Source organism: Stegastes partitus, unplaced genomic scaffold (assembly GCF_000690725.1).
Source record: "Stegastes partitus isolate 25-593 unplaced genomic scaffold, Stegastes_partitus-1.0.2 Scaffold162, whole genome shotgun sequence".
Taxonomy (NCBI): Eukaryota; Metazoa; Chordata; class Actinopteri; family Pomacentridae; genus Stegastes; species Stegastes partitus.
In genome coordinates this window covers 151,626-174,246 of record NW_007577893.1, presented here as the reverse complement: position 1 = coordinate 174,246, position 22,621 = coordinate 151,626, and the positions used below count along the sequence as shown (strand labels likewise).

Here is a 22,621-nt window from a genome sequence, read left to right as displayed (position 1 = left end):
ATTTTTTTTTACTAAAAATGCATTTTTAATAACAGATATCAAAGCTTTCATCTTGCATATTTTAAGATAAGTTCTTCATACCCTTTTCTTCCAGAGCACAAGATTTTCAGTCCACCTTGGGCCGGAGGTGAACATTTCCAGCAGCCGCTCCACGTTCCTCCCGGAGTGAAGTGCGTCGTTATGAGGACTAGCCAATAGCGATGGAAGCTGGCTCAGGAGTCGTCCAATAGAGACAGAGTTTCCGGTAGTGGGCGGGTGCTGGAGGCTCTGGATGCTCTGAGATCCACTAAATCCCACAGTATGGAAGATATGCGAACCCTGAGCTTTTGGGAGATTCTGTGTGGACACTGTCAAACCCAACAGCCGTCACATTAGAGAGCTGACAGTCGTATTTGCGTTGAGGTAAGCAAACAGAGCATGTATTAATTTGTAGTGAAATGGAAATTGAAAATACAGGCGCTGTATTTTTATAGAACGATTCAAACAAGTGTCAGTTTTATGTAAACTGGCGACTCAGTGCTTTTTGAAGACAGACATAAGCTATGGCTCACACAGATGTGTGTACATACGATCTGTCTGAATGTTTCGTCCTACAGGGCCCACGGTGGTTCCACGAATAACTTCAACACCAGGTATGATGGATCCCAGAGCGCGGTGAGCCCCCGAGCTGGGCCGACGCCACTTCAGCGGCCAGAAATCCAGGAATTAGCCACATCCTGTCCGCCGCCAGTCGCAGGAACACCTGGAAACATGGGCCGGTGTTGACGTGCCGGTGATGTGTGCTGGGGACGTGAGGCCGAGCGGTAGGAGCCGCGATGAGAAACGTTCACAGTGACTGACCACAGCCAGACTCACAGCGACACACACACACAACATGAAGGAGAAGTCTAAAAATGCGGCCCGGACTCGACGGGAGAAGGAAAACAGTGAATTTTATGAACTGGCCAAACTGTTGCCGCTGCCCTCCGCGATCACCTCCCAGCTGGATAAAGCCTCGATCATACGACTGACAACGAGCTACCTGAAGATGAGAGTCGTGTTTCCTGAAGGTAAGGGATCTGCGTCTAAATGCTGGTGAAGAGAATGAAGCCAATTAAAAGTAGCAACTGAGCAACACCATGAACACATCGGGAACAGTAATAATCACAAGCAGCTGTGCAGTCAGATGAAGCCAATGAGCTCCGGTGGTGTGACTGTTGATGACTGCGGTGATCCTGGTCCTGGTTCAGCCCGTCAGTGGTGTGAACAACAACTTTGTTCATATTTCATCTTTTTGGTGTTGTGTCGTTTTTAATGCATTTTTATTATTTTTGTATTTATTTATTTTTTAGTATCGAAAACACATTTGAAGTATTGAAGCTTTCTTCATTTTTTTCAAGCATTTTTTGTGCAGTCAGTCTGCGTTTTCTAATATCTGGCTGACAAATTTAACAAAAGTGAATCATACAAAATTAAATCTCCAGTATATTTTATTTTTATGAATTCTTTTGACTTTATTGTCGCCGTCTGCTTGTGCTGGATCGTTGCTTTCAACTAAACACTGAGCGGGTCAACATGGAGGAGGTCGAGGCTTGTGGCCGCATTTGAATCAGTGTATTTAGTTCACACTAATCTTTGCTGCATTGATCTAGTCTAGTACTAGTGAAACATCTTTCACTGGCGTTTAAATAATACTGGTGACCTTTAGATATAGAATTAAGAATTTCGCCGCGTGCTCGTGAAGCACGTTGGTATTTATATCAGCCAAAGTCCTATCTGCGGAATAAATGTTCTCCTCACTCCATCCTTCTTTGTGAGTGAATGGAGTCAGCAGCAGCCTGGATATCTGTCCATGTGCGCAGCCGGCAGTGATGTGGGTTTTCTCCGGGGCCCCTGGCGGCCTCTGCCAGCAGATTAGCTGTGATGAGACTCCATCCTGCGTGACTGCTGCAGAGCCGTGGATATTAGTAAGATCGGCACGTCTGAGCCTTCAACATATGGAGCTACTTGTAACAGTCAGGCAGACTGTGATGCAGGGAAGGTGGAGTGACAAAGAACCTGGAGGGAAAACACAAAAGAAACAAGGACCTGGCTCAAGTTGGTTTGTTACACCAGAGAGGCAGGCAGCTATGTTGAAAAGCTTCTACTGATCATTTACATAAGTGGATTGAGTGACTTCTACAATAGTCATCATGATCATTATCTGCAGCAAATCTGCTTCTTTTTTTTTTTACTGCAAATTTGCTCATTCATACCAACCTCGTTCTTAGTTTAATATATATATATATATATATACACACCATGGGTTTGCATCACACGGACCATTTTTTGGTGAAGTCTTAAGTCGTTCAAACTTTGGTTTAACATGATCAACATGGGGGTGCTTTTAAAGATTGCAGTATTTTTAGTTATTAATTTTTTTTACTGCAATCTTTAAAAGCACCCCCATGTTGATCATATATATATGCATATAAACAGAGAATGATGTTGATTACCATGATTAAATTGAGAGATTCGTATAAATGATTAAAGTATTTTATAAAGACCAGTACAGAGGGATTGGACAGGATCTCTTACTGCTGAACTGCAGGATTCCACAAAATACAACATGACAGAAATAAGAATCTCAATCTGAAGTAGGGGTCCTCGGACCCTAATTAGTTTGATCAATTTACCTTCACTTAAGATAACTACATTTAATGTTTTTAACATTAAGGTACTTATTCCTGCCAGAATCCTGCTGTTGCTATTCCATATCTGTATTTGTAAGGCCACATGTACAGCGCAGGGCTGTATGTTACATAAATAACCCAAAAGCAGTCATATTGTTGTGTTCCAGGGATTGTCTGGCACAGTCACCTACAATCTGCATTTCTTTCATGACTGGAAAATTACTGGCTATCACACTGTGCTCCTTCACATGTGTGCAACATAAACTTGCTTGCTAAGCTGTAAATAATTTAGGGGACAGTTTTGCTCATGCCTGTCTTCCCTTCTCCCTTTTGGACCTCCTCACCCAGGATTCTTACCCCTTTTTTCTCAAAGGACTCCAACATACATTGAACCTAGAAGAATTCCATCTGTATGGGCTTTTGCATAAGTGGGGAGAAAAAAAAAAGACAGAAAGAAAGTGTTCCTAATTTTTGTTTTTTTTTTGTCTGTGGCTTTATGGGGGGTCACTTTTATTTATGGCACACTGGTCAGAGTCGTAGCATGACCTTTGACTCCAGCCATGTTATCCATCCTGGGTTAAATTACATGACACCCCACACCACCAATATCTGGCTGAATTCTCCTCTCTGAAGTTTTGGAAGATATTACAACAGTGAAGAGGATTTTTAAGTCACTGTCTATCATATTTACTTTGCATTTGCAAAATCCAATTTATTCATTTGTTTACTGCAATAAAACATGTAATAATAGTTTATTTGTAGGCTACAGTCGCTTAAAAGTCCAGATGAATTGAAAGCATGTAAAGAGGATCAGAATGAACGCACACTGGCTTCTCACTAGCTTTTTCCTCTTTCAACCGCATTTAACTGTGCTGCTCAGCATGTGGCCCAACATTTGTGGGACGCGCTCCCCTTCAGATATCAGACGTGTGTGTGTGCGCGTGTTTGTGTTTTCTCCTAATAGTTCTAAATGAACTATAAACTACTGTCTCGTTTTTACTGTATAGTCGATTCATTTTTTACACGGGACTTTTATTTTTTCCCCGTTCCTACTGACTGCTTGACTGACTGCGACTGTGGAAGGGCTTATTGTGCCAAAAGTGAATTATTATTATTATGATTAGAGCTGCTGTTCGTTCATGGTGTTAAACACAGTGACCCGTTCTACTGTGGACTGAGCTCAGTGACAGGGTTCCAACAGTGACCTGTTCATTGTGGTCGACTGTTGAATTGTGCGACATCAAATGATTTTCCTTGACCTGAGCGTTCATACCTGTGATCGCTTTGCAGTTATTTTAGTTATGAGCTACATTTTATTCAGTATTATAGTATTTTTTATATGTGTTTTATTTAGTGAATTAAACGAAAGTTTAATGTTTTATTACTTGATATTAATGTTGTTGCTTTTTTGTTTTTAGTAAACATCTTCTTGTATTTAAGTCACCAGCAGTAGTACTCAAGTTACAGGTCACGGATTCTAAAGCTTATGAAATTAAAAGGAATAGAAATTTACAATTAAATTAAATTAGTATATATATAATATCTATCTATCTATCTATCTATCTATCTATCTATCTATCTATCTATCTATCTATCTATCTATCTATCTATCTATCTTTATATATATATATGAAATGAAATGAAAAATACTTTATTTATCCCAGAAGGGAAATATATGATTATTAATATTATTACCTTTCCTTTCAGAAATTGGCTTTTGCGTGAACGATTTAAAAGTTCGGTCCAATCTATGGCCACCGCCCATTCAGTGACAAATAAACATGTCTTTTGAAAATTATTATTATTGTTAAAAAAAAAAAAAAAGATTAACAAGTAATAAAGTTTTGAACCTCTGCTTTAATAATTTAAAATGACTCGTTTTTGTACCCCGACATCTCGTCTGGATGTTAATGAATAAAATAATACAGACATCATTATATATGTCTTCAGACAAACTGCCCAGTGAAGGTGTGTGTTTCGTCGCAGGTGCGCCAAAAAGAAGCCGCAGTTCGATGAGCGCAGTGTCCGCAGTGTCCGTGCAGGTCCACACCACCTGCAGCCTCAACCACTGGGATAAATAATACGAGGATATATAATAACACGGCCTTAGTGAAGCTTTCACGAGCCTCCGTGATCCTTTAGACACTCAGCAGCACTTGTTGCCTTGCTCTACATAAACGTTGTGTCAGTAGCTTCTTGTACCACATTTCCACTGCGTTACTGTCATTTCTAGGATTTTTTCCAGAACCTTTTCAACTGATAGCAGGAGACCTTGTAATAAAATGCCATCAAATTAATGTTTTTTAGAACAACATTTGTATTGAGGGTCTGCATGTGGATGAGACCAACAGCAACCCCTCTGAGAACTAAATCTCACCAACCGTTGAGGAGCAGGCCCTGTGTGCCTGTGCTGCAGTGTTCTGCACCATATGTTCAGCCACAGAACGACGGACATGAGCTGCTGCTTCTAGATGAAATGAATGCTCTCAGCGGTGTTTGTTGCTGCAATAAAGCGTGTAAAAGCTCCGTCGTTCAATTTATTTGTCTTTAATATGAAGTGGAAGTCGGTGCATTTTGGAGATAATTTGATTGTGTGTCTTTGTGCGAGCGTGAAGTCCACATTGGCTCCATGTGAGGCGGGAGGCGGCGGCGCGCTGTGGCCGCGGCACGCCGCCTGTTTGCTCTGCTCGGCCGGATTTGCATTTCAATGCGCAGCGCTGCCGCACGTCGTGGCCGCCGCGGCTCCGGGCCTCTGCTGTTCCTACTGGTGTTGCGAGGGCTTTATCCAAGTGTTTTCACGCTACTACATTTGCAGTGGTTTGATAAAAGTCGGAGTCTATTTTTAGCTTTAGTGTATTTTACGCTTGCGCTCGGATGATTTTATTTTTGTGTTGGTCACTGCGCAGTTGAAGGAGGCGATATAGTGAGAATTATAAACTGTAGATCATTCAATTTAAAATGTAATTTCCGTCTGCAGACGCACTTGTAAGCCTACCAATAGCGTGAGCAGTTTACTAGATAAAGATTCCAATTCATTTATATATATACTTACAGGTTTTCCCATACACTCCGCACTGCGCCAGACACACGGGCCAAACTGTACATTTGTTTTACTAACACAACTTTTAACGACGTTATGCTTGTTTAAAAGTGTCTTTGTACGTCTTGCTTCACTTTCGCCGTCGTGGTAAAATAAGACATGTTTTTTAGTAATTATATGTCTGTGCATGGGTTGATTTGTTTCCCAGGCCTCGGGGAGTCCTGGGGTCACGTGACTCGCAGCAGCTCTCTGGATGGAGTCGGCCAGGAGCTGGGCTCACACCTGCTACAGGTAGCTGCCGTGAGGAGGAACCGCGCTTTACACAAACACCAAAAAGTGCAAATTTCAATCATTTCACTGCTCACATCTTTGGGAAAATACTATCTAAATTATTATTATTATTATTATTATTATTATTATTATTATTATTATTATTATTATTACAGTAATAAACGAACCAGACTATAGGTAAACTCTGTGTGTGGTTTAGCTGCTGCCATCTGCCTCCTGCTGCCATCATTCTGGGGCTTTAACAGTGAAATGAGCTGAACACATTCCTGGTCACGCACAGAGCCTCAGTCTGTCCTGCACCCCGTCTCACATCAGCAGCAGCAGCAACACAATGGAGCATGGCTGCAGGCCTACAGGCTGGTCAGACAAACGTACCCATCAAAGCCGAATTTATAATGATAATGTTGGACAACTGGTCTAACTGACAGGACTCTATGCTGACCAGTGCAAAAGATGACCACAGATTTAAAGACAATTCAGTTCAATTCAATTTTATTTATATAGCACAGTTTACAACACGTTATCACACATGGCTTAACAAAGTAAGGTGTTGACCTTACAAGTGACTACAAGTTAGATGGAGAGGACAAGCAGCTTTGGCAGTATGCTGTCCAACAAATAAACATTAATTTCATTACAGACTGAGATGATTCTCACTAGTAATGTTTCACATTATAATAATAATAATAATAATAATAATAACAATAATAATAATAATTATTATTATTATTATTATTATTATCATCATTATTGTTATTATTATTTTCAGTAAATGTCACTAATACTAACAATAGTAAAATATTTTGTAACAATGTTGTTTTAGCAATTAGTCTGGTTTAAAAGCTACTTTGCAGAGAGTTGAATAAGACTCTATGGTATATTGTCCACGCAAATGGCTGAAGAAAGTAATGCTGATTTTATTAACTGTAAAAATGTTTTGTGGCCTTTTGTGAGTATCTAATATTATAACACTGGTTTTAATCTTTCTTTCAGACACTGGATGGCTTCATTTTTGTGGTCGCTCCAGATGGGAAAATAATGTACATATCTGAAACAGCATCAGTCCACTTGGGCCTGTCGCAGGTTGGTTTGACAAACGGGCATGGGACCTCTGAGCCTGATGTGACACAGTTCTGAGCTAAATGTTGATCTCAACAGGTGGAGTTGACGGGAAACAGCATTTATGAATACATCCACCCAGCAGATCATGATGAAATGACAGCCGTCCTCACAGCACACCAGCCTTACCACTCACACTTTGTCCAAGGTAATCAGTGGCTCAGGCATGTTGTTTTCATTGGACATGGACTCACCAAGCAGCATGAATAACTTGAGGTTTTGCTTTTTTTTTTTTCTCTCTCAACAGAATATGAGATGGAGCGCTCCTTCTTTCTAAGAATGAAATGTGTCCTCGCTAAAAGAAATGCTGGCCTCACTTGTGGTGGCTACAAGGTAGTAGGATTGTCCAGCTACATACTTTTAAACGCAGTTGTATTTATTTATGCTTTTACTAGTTAAATGACAAATTGAAGGAATGAGCAGTGAAATGTTCTAGTTGAAACAAACAGGGAAAAAAATATCAAAGGAAAACTCTAAATTTTTATGATACATTTTTAGTGTTTTAGTTTTTGCTTATACACGACAAATGTTAACATAGAAGCATCTCCCAAATGTGCTTTTTAGGTTAGCCCCTCAAATTGATTATAACTGATAGTCTCAGACTTTGCACTTGTAAGGATAGCAAGACTTAAATGAAGAGACCCTGCTAGGAGCTGCTACAGCCCCCAGTGTTCATAACACCCATACATGTGACAATTTTGTTTGTTCAAGTACATTACCAGTAGCAGTGAAAACACTGAGGATGGTAGAAAACAAATGGCTATAGGATCATACAAATCCATGGAGTTTATCTATTGCAAATATAAATCTGCTCAGCAAATTGCATTGCTTTCTGCCTATTACTTGCTATCTTGAGTGCAAAGGTTAAATTTGATCCTGAAGATGGTTTTAGAAAAAGGTTTGTGGAGAGTCCAGACTCTACTGCAGGGAGTATTAATGTGACAAATAAATGGCCCATGATGCAGGTTCATTGTCCAGGTATACACACCTATTGAAAAACCATGTATGGTATGTTTGGTTCTGGCCTGACCTCTGTCTTTCTTTTCCCAGACCACACAGGCAAAAACCTTAATTCATTTCTTATTAGACTGAAACTTTATGAAGTGTTTTCTTCTAGAATAGATGAACAGAAAAAAAGCAGGCAAGGAAGAAAACAACATAAATACACTTCATTTGATCATTATGTCAGTGTGCTAACTTATGCATTATCAGTCACAGCAAATTAGAATTTTAGCCAGCCTTCAGACACTGTGTGTTGCTTCAGGAGCTAGTGAGATCGTGAGTTTCCATCGAGAAACAGGAAGGGGAACTAGCTCAGTTGTTAATACTATGGGATCCTTTTACAACTCTGGAAAGGTATCACAGCTAATCGTTTTATCTTGCGATTGCAAGGAAAACAGGGGCTCTCCTCTTGACTCTGTGACTCTTAATAGGACTTAGTGGCTTCCATATATGAATTGATATTTTTACTTTCTGTGTCCATGTGCCAACTGTTGGCCTAGGTGATCCACTGTAGTGGCTACCTGAAAATCCGTCAGTACAGCCTGGACATGTCTCCATTTGACGGCTGCTATCAGAATGTCGGCTTGGTTGCTGTTGGACACTCACTGCCTCCCAGCGCTGTCACTGAGATCAAACTGCACAGCAATATGTTTATGTTCAGGGCCAGTCTGGACATGAAGCTCATCTTTCTTGACTCACGGTAGATTCCACACCACACAGTGACTTGTGTCATACATGTTTGTATGTAAGTGTGAAAATATGAGCTTGTTGTATATTTTGTGTGTGGATATGCACATAAGAATGTGGGAAGTCTTAATGACCCCTGGGATGTGTATGTGTGTGTGTATTACTCATGTTCACACATTCTCATTATGGTCTTTTGGTTAAAAAAAAAAAAAAAGTAAGCCCCATATTGTAAGTTATTATATTTGAAAGTAAAGTGTGAATTGACTTGATTTAAGGTAGCAATAAGCCAAGATTAGGGGATAGAGTTAGGCAAGCATGTGATTAAAGCATGTGTGTCTGTATGTATGTGTTGCTTAGGGTTGCAGAGCTGACGGGCTACGAGCCTCAGGATCTAATAGAGAAGACTCTCTATCATCATGTTCACAGCTGTGACTCCTTCCACCTGCGCTGTGCTCATCACTTGTGTGAGTTAGGTTTGTTTAATCTTCTTACAAGTTCTTTGCACACTCACACACTGTTCCAGTATAGACACAGTACATTAGTGTAAATGTTAAATATCTTTTCATGTTATATCAGGCCTGTCATGTTGTGTCATGTCATGTCATGCCAGTAATGTTACTTTCAAGCATTAAGAAATACAAATTTCAGAAATGTCTTTATTAATTTCTAATTTAAACCTATTTACATGCAATTCAGTGAATAACATGTAGTAAGTACAGTATACTTTTCCTGTTAGCTTGGATTTTTACCAACCAATAATAATATCCTCTTATTTGCTTCCTGTCTTTTGGTCTTGTAGTGCTGGTGAAAGGTCAGGTCACCACAAAGTACTACCGGTTCTTGGCCAAGCAAGGTGGCTGGGTCTGGGTTCAGAGTTATGCAACCATTGTACACAACAGCCGCTCATCCAGACCTCACTGCATAGTCAGTGTCAACTATGTTCTCACGTGAGTGCCTGTCTTTATTCCTAAATGCTGTTAAAATTACCTTCACTATATGAATGAAAGGAGATCCAGAAAGAAATATTTCTGTTTGTCTGTGATTCTGTTAAACATAACCTGTTTAGTTATGCTGTGTGATGCTAGAGATGCTGTCACATAAGACTTGGTGATATAGAAAACGCATATGATGACCATTGTTTCAAATGTCTATTATTGAAATACATGTTTTTTTTAATGTGTTGTATTTTTTATTCTAAAAGTGGCAACTTACTACATTAGCCAGCTTACAATATGGCAATCCCAAAAATGACAACAGGAATACTTGCACTCCATGTGTGCACACCACAGTAAAGGGATTACTATGAGTTGTCTCTGACTTATGAATTAAATGTAAAAGAGACAGAAAATGTACTGCTTGCTGATCTGAGTTTGTGTTTGTTTAGGGGGCATTGTGTCTGGTTACTTGAAGTGTAGTCATGTGTGCGTTCTGTTTATTTAGTCTTATGCTGATCATTATCATTTTTAGATATCAGGCTGTGGTCTTGGTATGCTAACTTTTGTACTCTATTTTCGTTGGAATCTAATAACTAAAGTAAGTGCCTGTTTTGTACCTAGTAGAGGATGGGGTTGTGATAGCAGTGGGGAACAACCTTTTCCTCAATGTAAATAATGAAGACAGCCTTGCTGATGGTTCGGGTCTTTTATCATAAATTAAAAAATAAGGTTTTAGTTTTAGGCCAATTCATACAGGCTACAGCCATGTTAATAAATGATACCATAATGAATCATTTAATTGTCTTCCATCAGCTACAGTGCATTGCAGCATTATTGGCTGTTCTCTAAGCTAGTCTAGTGTCTTAGCAAGAGTCTCACTAACTGTGATAAAAATGACAATCACAGATAATTCTGGTGATACTGCATGTGAAAACCCCATTCTAGTGAAAAAACTATTAAATTATATGTAATTGTAATACAAACTACCCATAGTTTGAAGCACTGTTTTATATTGATTAGTGATACTTAATAGCAAAACAATACACTGTTGAACACTCGGCACTTGTAAGTCAGAAGGGTTTGGTGTAAAATGACAGACAGGCATGGCAGTTGCAGGACAGAGAGGCCTGCTCACATCTCTGCTGTGCTGTCATTCAATGCTTTGATAAGGTAATGAGTATTTGTACAAGAGATTTACGCAAACAGTTGCTGTAAAGCAATTAACTGGAGGTTAATTGAAAATATGACATGTGTTTGTTAAAGCCTGGTTAGCAGAATCTGGCAATCTAACAAGTCTTATTCAATTTTTAAATCAGTATTGCAGTAGCCTAAGGTCAAAACAAAGTAAATGGGGTTATGATTAGGATTTCGTTCAGGAAAAACAGACCTTTTGTGATATTCTGCCTTTGATGAGAGCAAACATTTCTGTACTATCAGTAAATCTCCTCTCTTGTGTTAAATGCGATGGTGCTCTGTGGTGGCATCTTGTAGTAGAGTTTATCTAAGACTGGCAGCTCTGTCTGCAGAGTGTATAGAGAGAAGCTGGGATGGAGACCTTTCTGTCTGGAACTGCATTTGCTTGGTCTTTATCTTGCAACAGCTGTCCAACAGCACTGGCTTACCAGTAAAATCATCATTACAAGCTTCTACTTTTCACTTCTTCCAATAAAACCAAACTGTAATCATGGCAGGGATGCTACCTGCATGCCACCCTGTATTATCAGTAAGTGAAGGATACCATTTGTTTGTCCATTATCTCATTATTTTATTACCCCTGGTGTGTGTGTTTCACAGATGTACATGAGAGCGCATGAATGAAAAAGATCTATAAAACTCTCCATTAAGCAGCACGGTTGGCTGCATTCAGAGGCACAGAACAGCTTGACACACATTTTCTCCACCTCCTACATCAAATCCATAACAGCTTTGTGTTTATGGGCTTTTAATTGATAGGTTGTAAACATGATGAGCGTTTATGGGCTCCAGCTTGCTGTGTAGGGAATGAAGCCTTATTTCCCTCCTGTTCTCCTTGCTCTGCTTTCCTTTTTTTTGTGACACTGTATAGATGGAGCTATGCAACAATGGTGGATGGAGGCACCATGCTTTGCTTTTTTGTGTGTGTGTGTGTGTGTGTGTGTGTGTGCGTGTGTGAGGAGGTTGGGGGTGAACAAAAGACAGAGATACACAGGGGAGGTAGGCTTTTGTGTATTGTTGTTATCAGGAACAAAGTGGGTTTACCCAGTAGCTTTAGTGTATACAGTCAGGGGTAACATAAGTGATGAGGGCACTTCACCTGCATATGAACTCTGACTATGTGTTTAGCTCTGATAACCTCTGCCCCGCGTCTTTAGACCTGCCCCACTGTCCCAACCTGACAGTGATTTAGCAATCTTTTGAATAAAGGAATGTCTGCTCCACAAGCAAGCTTGTATTACTCGTCTCACTTACAAGCTACACTGTTTGTTTAACCCTAGAACGCTAATGTTAAAATTAGTAACACCATCACTAACGCCAGGTATATTTTACCCGATATAATATTCCGGATAAAATATAGTTTTCATCACTTTATGTAAAAGTACAACACTGTATGCCAAATTTTACTCTTTTTTAATTTCCCAATATACAATATCACATAAAATTTTTTTAAAAAAAGGTCCCATGGAGGACCCTATAAAAAGGCAGCAAAATTATTTAAAAATCAGGTAATCCTTAACGACAAATTTCCAAACAAAAAAACAGTGGAGCTGGGAACTTGTTCTTTGGTCCAGCCATTCCTGGGACATGTGAGCCTTTTCTGGTGAAGGCACAGTCTTCCTGCATCACTGACAACTGTGGCAGAGATTGACAAAAAATGGCATTTTTTGAGAGGGAAAAATTTGCAAATATTATTGACTATATGAATTTCCTTGGAAAGACTCCATACCAGAACCAAACTGTGCCTTCACCAGACAAGGCTCACATGTCTCAGTACTACAGTTTGGCATACAGTGTTGTACTTTTACATAAATTGATGAAAACTATATTTTATCCGGAATATTATATCGGATAAAATATACCCGGCATTAGTGATGGTGTTACTAATTTTAACGTTAGTGTGCTCTTGTATTTCCTTCTCAGTCAGGTATTTCACTGATTTTCTGGACATTTCTTTTTCCCCTCTCTCTCTCTCTCTCTCTGAGTGCTACAACTTCACTTGTAGCTAAAAGCTTAGCTTTAGTAGAAAAAAAGAAATCTGCGTAGCTAATGATTGCAGATGTAAATTAACATTAGCTACATGTTACTCACTTGTTAGCAAGCCAGAGTAATTAAGCCTGTTACAGAATGACAGCTGTGGATGAAATGGGGCAGAGGATGTGGCCGGCCTGAATGTTGTTTCCCTTGAAAAGTGCAAAGAGCGCCTGATTTCAACACACAAACACTACCATTGGGTAAATGCCACCCATAAAATATGTTGCCCTCTATCACTAACGCCGGGTGAAAATCACCCGAACGCATGCCTCCATAAAAAAAAAAACATAGATTGGAGGTGGGAAACAAACATACCATTAATGACATCAATGAGCAGCCTGAAGCTACCCAAGGACCCATGCAACTCAGACAGCAGCAACACAATGAAAATCACATGACAAAAATCGTGCGGTGAAAATCACTGGACGTTAGTGTTCTAGGGTTAATCAGTGATGCAGTGATGCTGTGCTCTCATTAACCTGGATTTATATTTATACTTTAAACTTGTACTTCTACAGTGTAATATTGACAGCAATGTTGACAAGCACTAAGGATGCACTGTTGGCTACTCTGTAGCTGAGATGCACCTTGTCATACATGTCACTCGTTATGGCTGTGACATCTACGGTGATGCCACATGGATACTGCAGATATAGTTACTGGTAGCTTTTGTTTTCTCTAACTTGTTTCAAATGCTGGTGGAGTTTGTTGTGAGTGTAGCTAACATTAAGGAACGACTTACGGTAGGCTTCTCCAAGACAAGACAAACCTGTAACAAAGCATCCAGTGTTGCAGAGGTAGTCAGTGGGTGGTCAGGTAGTCAGTTATACATTTTGATCATCATTATTCATACCTATGACTCCCATTAACCATTTGCATCGAACTCAATAATTCCAACTTTTTTTAATATGTTTTCATCAGTTGAAATTAATGTTTCAACCACAATTACTTGTTTTGAACACATAGTGTGACAACCTAGAACTGAAACAGTTAGGTGAAAAATGAATGAGCTAAGTTTCTGTATTATTTTTAAACAGCTGGAGTCCAGCTGGTAAGAATTTACTGCTTGTATTTCACTTGTGATTGTTCATTTAAGATTTTTCAGTAATGGAATGGTCATTGGTTATGGACTAAACAAGCAGTTGTGAAATATTGGCATTTGTCACCATTTTCTGATGCTTTGTAGACCACACAATTTATTGATGAACTTAAAGAATTGATCTGCAGATGAATTATGTTCAACTGTATTTTAGTCTGACTTATTGGACGTGGACTTAGTCTTGTATGGGCCAACTAGACTTGGCTTTCGGACAAGGACTTGTTTCTTCAGCACAATCCATACATTCTCAATTGGGTTAAAGTTAGAATTGTAGGGAGCCGGTCTAAAATCATATTTCTAGCCTGATTTAACCATTTGTCACATTTGACGTGTATTTGGGGTCATTGTCTTGTTGGAACACCAAACTGCTTTCAAGAACAATCTGACTGAAGATTTTAGGTTAGTTTAGGAATAGTCAGATAATCCTCCCTTTCTCCATTATTACCTTTAATTTTTGAAAAGCACCGTTCCATTTACAGCGAAACAACCCCAGATCATAATATTATCCACCATGTTTGCAATAGTATGGTATTCTAAAGGTCAAAGACCTTGCCTTCTTTCTTCCAAACGTATTTCTAGGTTTAAAGCTTAATTTTTGTTTCATCAGACCACAGAACATTCTTTCAGAAAGCCTTTTTATTGTCTATGTGATCAGCAATAAACTTCAGTCGAGCCTTAAGGTGCCCCTTCTAGAGGAAGGGCTTCCTTCTTGCACTGTAGCCTCACTGACACCTGTGTTCCAAGAGCTGCTAATTCATTGCAGACTTGCTTTTTGGTGATTCTTTGTTGAGTCCTTACCAATTGTCTCAGCTGCATGCTATATCTTGTGTTTTCTTCCTGAGCATGACAGTGACACAACTCTGCTATGTACTTTATACTTGCAGACAACTCTTTGCACTGTTGATTTTTGCACAGTGACTTTTCTCTGACTTGTTCAAGTCATTGATTTTCTTCTTCAGATCTGTGCAAGCTCCTTAGACTTTCTCAATGCAGCGTTTGGGGCTGAGTCTGATGAGTGTATCAAATAGGCCCTATTTAAATTCTCTCTCAGAAGTCTCCAGCTGTAGTCAATTGTAATCCCTCATAAGGAGTTAAAAGGCCATGCTGCAAGGAACATTTGATTAACACAACTTTTAAATCACAAAAACTGATCATTCAAGATGCTTTATGTATAATTTTGACCCAGCAGTTTCTGTCATTTTTCCAGAAAATCTATAAAGCTATGAAAGAACCAAGATGCAATATTGTTTTTTGTCAAAAAAACCCCCACATTTGTTTCAATGGTTCCATCACAGAAAATTAATAGTTACGGGAATAATTGGAAACACAATACTGTCATGATATACATGGTCTTTAAATGGTAAAAGGTAAATGGTGTGCACTTATTTAGTGCTTTGCTACCTTAGTGGTACTCAAAGTACTTTATAATGTTTTCCATTCACCCATTCACACACAGTGACAGAGCTGCCATGCAAGGGCCTGCATTTACAAGCGTATGTAAACTTTTGTTCACAACTGTGCAAGTTCAAAATGACAAGTTTTGCAGAGGATTTATCATGCAATTAGGAGCTCAGCACTTGCACTATTTTGAAGGGGCACTCCCGCAGCATTCTGGCTTTACAGAATGTTAATGAGGTGAAGCCAGACCTTTCTCCAGCACTGACACAGTGTTGTGGACATAGGTCTGGCTATGTGAGACAAAGTGTAAATTAAACAGGCTACTACAGAACTTTTGTCAGTCACAGATGGGTAAAAGTATTGGTACTGGTAACCCTAACCCTTAGCTCTACCACATCCACCAGATCTGCTGCAGTGCTGTTTGTTTTTTGCTCTTTGTCATGGATTTTAAGGGGAACTTTACGGGAGGGACAAACAGCATTCTTCTATAACATATTCTCTCCTTTAGTGTGTTTGCGTGTTTAGCACTATTATATTCAATTCCATTCAATTTTATTTGTATCGCGCAATTTACAACATTTTTCATCACACAGCACTTAATGTAGTAAGGTGAAGACCTTACGAATTTTAAACAGACTCCAACAATCCAAAGTTGCATTTGGACCTCTTCTGAGCAAATGGTTGGCAGCCATGGGAAGGGACTGAGTTGGGATTTAGAAGTATTTGAATCTGTTGTTTCAACAATCACTAGTATTCTTTTCTAGTTCCTGGTGACTAATGTGTGCAAAGTCCACTTTAAAAAAAAATCCGGGAACTAAAACCAATGTAAAAGTACAATAAAAGGAAAAGATTTGCCTGAAAGCAACAAACTGCGAACATGGTTAACCAAGTCTAAAGATAATTTTGGGCAGCATGGTGAGAGTAGCAGTACTCACTAAATGTAATATATCTGGAATCTCCAATGCAAGTTCTATGAAATGTATCTGCCTGTGTGTATGAATTTGTGTTTGTGCGGTGAGAGATTGAGACAGAGGGGATACATGGAGGATGGATCACTATTTGTCTCAAGTAAACCCTGCCCAGGTTTCCTGCTGTCTCAAACTTGATTCATCATCCATGGTGAGAACACTCTAGCCAGAAATCAATTCCCATTTCCCAGTAGTGAGATGTCCAAGCTTCTCCAATGGGCCTGATTTAGCCAGACATAGCCTTTAATCTCCCAGCGTATTTGATTGGACAGCTTTGCCTCTGTAGAGTGTTTGTTGAAGGCCTTGCTTCAATCCTTCTGGTAAAACAAGCATCCCAACAGCCGTTCTAGCCCTCTTAGCACTCCCCAACCTCTCCCAGCACTCACAATCGCATCCACACACACACAGAAACACATCACTCCACATGCTCAGCACCATCATGAGGTTCTAATTGCAAAACAGATGTTGATGGGGTTTTGTACCAAGAGAAAAACCAAACATGCAGGTACACATGAGCTGTTTGCATTATTTATATAAACAACCTTTCCATGAGACTGGGATCCCCCCTTGTGTAAGCATAGACCATATGAAATCTATCATATGCAAATGCAAAATATCAATAACATTGCTGTAAATGCACCACCTGGATTTCTGCTTGTGTCTGCAGGGAGACAGAATACAAAGGCCTCCAGCTTTCTCTGGAGCAGGCCACATCCAAGACCTCTTTCCCGTACAGCAACAGCACTGCCAGTAGCCGCCCAGAGAACTGCAGAACTCCCAAGAGCAGAGTATCCCGGCCCAAGACAAAAGCTAGACTCTCCCCTTACACACAGGTGAGGTTTACATGACTTACTGGACTTTCATTAATCTTTACATCTCACACAAGTTATGAAGTTGAGCTAAATCACATGTTTAGATAGCGCTTCCTGGTAGTAAGTTTAAAACTAAATGTTGTAGCACTTGTTCTGACTAATTTTAAATGGAGCACACAGAGTACAACTACTGCCTCTTTGAAAGAAGTCAGTTGAGGTGGCTTTGGACACCTGATGAGCGTGCCTTGTAGAAGGTTTAAAAAAAATCTTATATAGCCTGGAAACACTTGAGGATCTAAGAACTGGGGGATGTGGCTGGGAGTTGTTGCGTTGAGTTTGGTGTCTCTGTAATCTTGACCTTCATTGGCTGCACCCAAAATATTGGTAATAGTCTCTAACCTCAAGTTAGTTTTGGATGTAGATAAAGTTACTGATCACTGCAGTGTCTGGGGATGCACCTATGGACAAACAATTATTAGACTAGGATAGTCAGAGTTTTTAATGGCTTAGCCCCAGATGTTCCCACATTATCCTTATGTTTGCTTTCACTGTTTGGTTTTATATGTTTTTCTGTCCCTCATGCCCATTTCTCGCCTCAGTATCCTAGCTTCCAGACAGAGCGATCAGAGTCTGACCAGGACAGTCCATGGGGAAGTAGCCCCCTCACCGACTCTGCCTCCCCTCAGCTGTTGGAGCAAAATGAAGGCCTGGATGCCTCATGTGTCTACAGGCAGTTCACTGATCCTCGCACACTCTCCTACAGCCTGTCTGATGAGCAGCATCACACCACCAGCGACAGCCACACACACTTTCATGGTCAAGGTCAGAGTTGTGAGCGAGGTCGATGTGAGGCAGGCAGATATTTTTTAGGAGCCCCTCCGCCTGGCAGGGATGCATGGTGGGGCAGTGCCCGGTCCATCCTACCACTGAGCAAGAGCTCCTTGGAGAACCATGAAGCATATGACAGCAGCATGCCACACATCGCAGCCATCCACAGTTACCATGGTGAGCAATAAGACTTAACGAATGAGCCAAAGTCTGTATAGTTTTAAGCTGAACCTGCCAACAGACAGTGTACTGTAAAGATGTTTTTCCACCTACATCAAATCCACAGCCACTAATAGCTTCACTGAAGTTGCTTTGCTGTAGGACTGCAGCTGAGTGGTAGTGTTGTCTCAATCCATAACACTCTATATAGGAAACACTAACTTAATGCTGTTGTGCCATATAACTAGAATTAAGATTGTTTTCAATTTTTCAGGAGGAAACTTTAGAAATCAAGAGCAGCTATAGCTGCTAATAAAAATATAAATTCTTGTTATTGTTTACCCTGCAGTGACTGCTTTGACTGTGTCCTCCTGCAGGCCGAAGCCACTGGGATGAAGACAGCGTAGTCAGCTCTCCAGATGGAGGCTCAGCCAGTGACTCAGGGGATCGGTACCGAGCTGACCACTACCGCTGCAGCCCACAGGAGCCCAGCAAGATTGAGACGCTAATCCGAGCCACACAGCAGATGATCAAGGAAGAAGAAAGTAGACTGCAGTTGCGCAAGGGTCCCCAGGACGCCCCACTAGGGCCAGCCAATGGTCTACCCAAGGGTCCTGGTCCTTGCTTCACTTCAGAGTGTACTCAAGGGCCCCTGCCACTACAGACTGTCGTGTGTCGAGGTTTGAGTCAGGTGATCAGCCCTACACCTAGCCCTGCGCCTTTATCCAGGCTCAGCAGTCCTGGCTCTGAGCGCATCCACAAGCCCAAAGACTACCTCCAGACAGACCTTGCCCCCCTTTCTTTGCAATTACACCACCCTTTTGGCCGGCCAGGTGCATGTTCGGCTTCCCCTACGCCGGCCCTCTACCCCTCCCATACCCACCCACGGCCGTACTTGGACAAGCATACAGCATACTCCCTGACAGGCTACGCTCTGGAACACCTCTATGACCCAGACAGTCTCCGGGGCTACTGCACCTCCACCAGCACTGGCCCCACCCACTACGATCACCTCCGCATCCCGGCAGAACAGACACCTGGACACAAAGGCACCTCTGTCATTATCACCAATGGTAGCTAACACTCATCTGACACACAGATTGAGACTATAGTCACATGTTAGCTCCCATTGCAGCAGTAAGCCATTTTCCTGCATCCTGTTAAGTGTTTTTCCATCATACCAGACAATTCTGTTCCAAATCAAATTTATTGTTTCATAATACAGCCAAAATTCAATTTCAAATGATGCTCAAACTTAAATGTCGAAGAAATCTGCTAAAGAACACATGAACCAGTGTTTTTCTGGGTGCTATGTGAATATTTTCAAGAGGGAACAACAAGCTTACATTAAAACAGTGCCTGTAATTCTGGTCGATAATGTTCTATAGCACCTTTGATGAGTGTGTTTGCTTTTTTTTAGGCCCAGGATTGGGTGCAAAATTTGAGAAATGTTTAGAACTAAATCCAAGCATAGATTCTTTCTTTTTTTTGTTAAAGTGAGATCCCAATATAGTCTGACTTGACCTGAACTCTCCCACTTAGACCTGTTCAAAAATGTGGTTGACCCAAACAGACTCCATAGTGAGACAACACTAAGACTGCCAGCAGCATGATGTCCAGTTAATGAACAGCCATGGTTCAAAGCAGCATGAATTAGTTCAAATATTACTTGGAAACCAGCCTGACATGATCTCAGGAGCCAGGACCCGAACAGGCTGAGAAGCATCAATGCTCACTTCCATTATTTCCTTTATGTTCTGGTCCCTCTAGTGGAGCAGAGACATAACCATGTGGTCAGCAGCATGCACAGACAAGGCACACACAGCTAGAAATATAAGACGACTAAGCATGTTCTGCAGCTTTCAAAATTCTGCTTGATTACATCTTCTCTTAATCTCTTTGTCAAATTTGACTCAAGTGCAAACTCAGTTTGCCAGTGGCAGAATATTTTTCCATGCCCTCTAGAACAACACAAAGAAGTGTTGATGCTCTGATGCCCCTATCTGAAGGACGGCATTTGGCTGTGCTAAAGTCACAAATCACTGTTCAATGTTTTATGATGTGATTGGTATAAGCTTGGCTATATTAAGACACAAAGTCCACTTAGTTATGTTTATGGAAAGATCCCAGTTTGTGTTAAAATGTCTACTTCTTTAGAGCAGGTTGTCCTTTAAGATTGGCATTGCACCTCCGGCCCCTTCACATGTCAGTGTCCCTGGGCAAGACACTGAACCCCAAGTTGGTCCCGATGGCAGACAGGCACCTTGCATGGCAGCTCTGTCACCATGCCTGTCTCCATGTATGAATGTGTGTGTGTGAATGGGTGAATGAGAAACACATTTTAAAGCACTGAAAGGGAGAACGGTGATGTGTAAGTGCAGACCATTTAATGATAACCACTTGAGTAAGAACAGGCAATGCTTGTGGTCATGGTTTTTGAAAAAACTTCGACACAGGAAACAATCACCAGTTTCTCATTTTAAATTGTAATGTTTTGTTTACCAAATTGTCCACCCCAACCTTCCCCCTAAAAAGAATCTCTCACCCCTTCCTCCTCTCCTCACAGCTTCAGGAAGTTTTGCCATATGAACATAAACATGTCATTTCAGAGATTTTGCTGGAATGACTGATGCTGTTGTTGTTGGAAGAAGAATCTGCAAAACATACATAAAAAGTCCAATGGAAATGGAAGTAAATTAAACTTTTAAGAGGTGGCATCGGTACTAAAATACTTGTACATTTGATCAGCATTGCTCCATGACTGTTACAGCTCTCCCATACACAAAAATGCAACAGCAAAACTGAACAATACAGTGTATCTCTTCTGCCATTGCCTCATCACAGACTGTTAATAGGTTTGATTTTTCAAAGGGTGAAATGTAGGCCACACAAATGGAAAAACTAACAATGCTCTGGTCAAAATAGATCAGTATGATGGAAAAAAGGAAAACAAAGCAGGGTAGAAAATGGCTGTAGTTTTTTGCTTTAATGTCTGTTCCTGTCTATGTCTCTCCTCCACCTGTCTACGTTGTCCAATTGTTCTATTACTTTTGGTTTTACTGAGCTGTATAGCCTTTTTGCACTATAGGAGATGAAGTTAATGTAAAGCCATCTCCTTTTTCAAGTCCTTTTAGTGAGGAGACATGACAGAGTTGTGTGTGGGGCACTTTGCAGTGATGCAGATGAAGCTTACAGTACAGGTTTGTCCTGAAAAAAAGGGTGTCATTTTAAACTTCACAGACTAATATGCAAAACTGTCCTGTACATGTCTTTTTTTCCCCTCAATTTTTGGTAACTTGAAGGAAATACTAAAGAAAGAGGTAGATACATTGATGACCATCTAGTGAGAACCATGGACACTGAATGCATCGTTGGACATATTTGAATGGGTTACGCAGGACTGTGGTGGAAGGAATATATTTGATTAGCAACCCAATAAAATGAGCCGAGGAATTTTCTACTGCAGTTTAGCAAACGCTAAAGTATGATCCAGGGAACTCATAGAATATATGAAGTATTGTGTGGTTTTCATCGTGATATTTCCAGTAATCATGAGTGACCATAAGAAGACTGACACTTGTGACCATATGCAATTTGTTGGGATGCCAGGTCAGGCAGCTTCACTGCATCAATTACTATGACAGATCCATGAAGCAACTGTTGATTATTGTTATGTTTGGGCATGTTTGTACAACAAGATTCAAGCTTTCTCTTGGATTTTCTTCTTTATATCTTCCTCAGTCCTTAGATGAACCTATATTTATATTGGAAGTTTAGATTATTTTGGTTTTCATTTTGTTAAAGCCTTAAATGTGCTCAGTTTCATGAAGTTATTTATGGTGTACTGTAAATATGCTCAAAAAACAAAATGCTAACACATTTAAGCACATGGGCAAATACTGTATTTATTGACTAAATGTTACTTTATACGTTTGAAATATAGCTGCAATCACATCCAGTCTAACTGCTTGTAAATTGAGTGTGTTTTTGACTGAAGCAAAGTCTAAAAGAAAACAAAATAAAATCATTTTGCAGAAATGGGTCGTGTCATTTTTTTAAAATATCTGCTGGAGCAGAATATTTGATCATGGCTATGTCTATACAGAAGACTTTCAACTAAATGAAAGCATTATCTCACTTATCACATAGACATGCACATGTCACAAAGCATTTTTAAACTGTGATGAATTCATGCATACACATATGGATACACGTGGATATTCCATGTTTCATTAAAATGTTCATAGACAGATGGATTTCTGACTTTTTATTTTAATGTAAATTGTCTGCATGGTATGTTATTTTTAAATAGATTAATTAACAACCTCCAAATAATATGTGCTTCATGTGCATACCGCGTTGGTTGTGTTGTAACTGGCATCAATTTACACAGATATAATGTGA

General features: G+C 40.2%; 1 protein-coding gene across 1 annotated transcript; it reads left to right on the top strand.

The window, feature by feature from the left end:
- The first annotated feature begins 329 nt into the window (after positions 1–329).
- Positions 330–22,255, top strand: sim1a (SIM bHLH transcription factor 1a). The gene is made up of 12 exons (XM_008279521.1): positions 330–402; positions 597–1,049; positions 5,900–5,982; positions 6,976–7,065; positions 7,141–7,249; positions 7,349–7,434; positions 8,604–8,803; positions 9,148–9,254; positions 9,590–9,737; positions 17,086–17,251; positions 17,830–18,235; positions 18,595–22,255. The coding sequence occupies exons 2-12, from the start codon at positions 875–877 to the stop codon at positions 19,296–19,298; spliced, it is 2,274 nt and encodes a 757-aa protein (XP_008277743.1). The 5' UTR covers positions 330–402; positions 597–874; the 3' UTR covers positions 19,299–22,255.
- Positions 22,256–22,621: the final 366 nt, after the last annotated feature.

What these genes read in the sequence shown, in the direction of transcription:
- sim1a (XM_008279521.1), top strand. Translation starts at nt 875, where the DNA reads ATGAAGGAGAAGTCTAAAAATGCGGCCCGGACTCGACGGGAGAAGGAA. An exon ending in TGGGCTCACACCTGCTACAG is followed by an intron (nt 5,983 to 6,975) that starts GTAGCTGCCGTG and finishes TCTTTCTTTCAG; the next exon opens with ACACTGGATGGCTTCATTTT. An exon ending in GACTCTCCCCTTACACACAG is followed by an intron (nt 17,252 to 17,829) that starts GTGAGGTTTACA and finishes TTCTCGCCTCAG; the next exon opens with TATCCTAGCTTCCAGACAGA.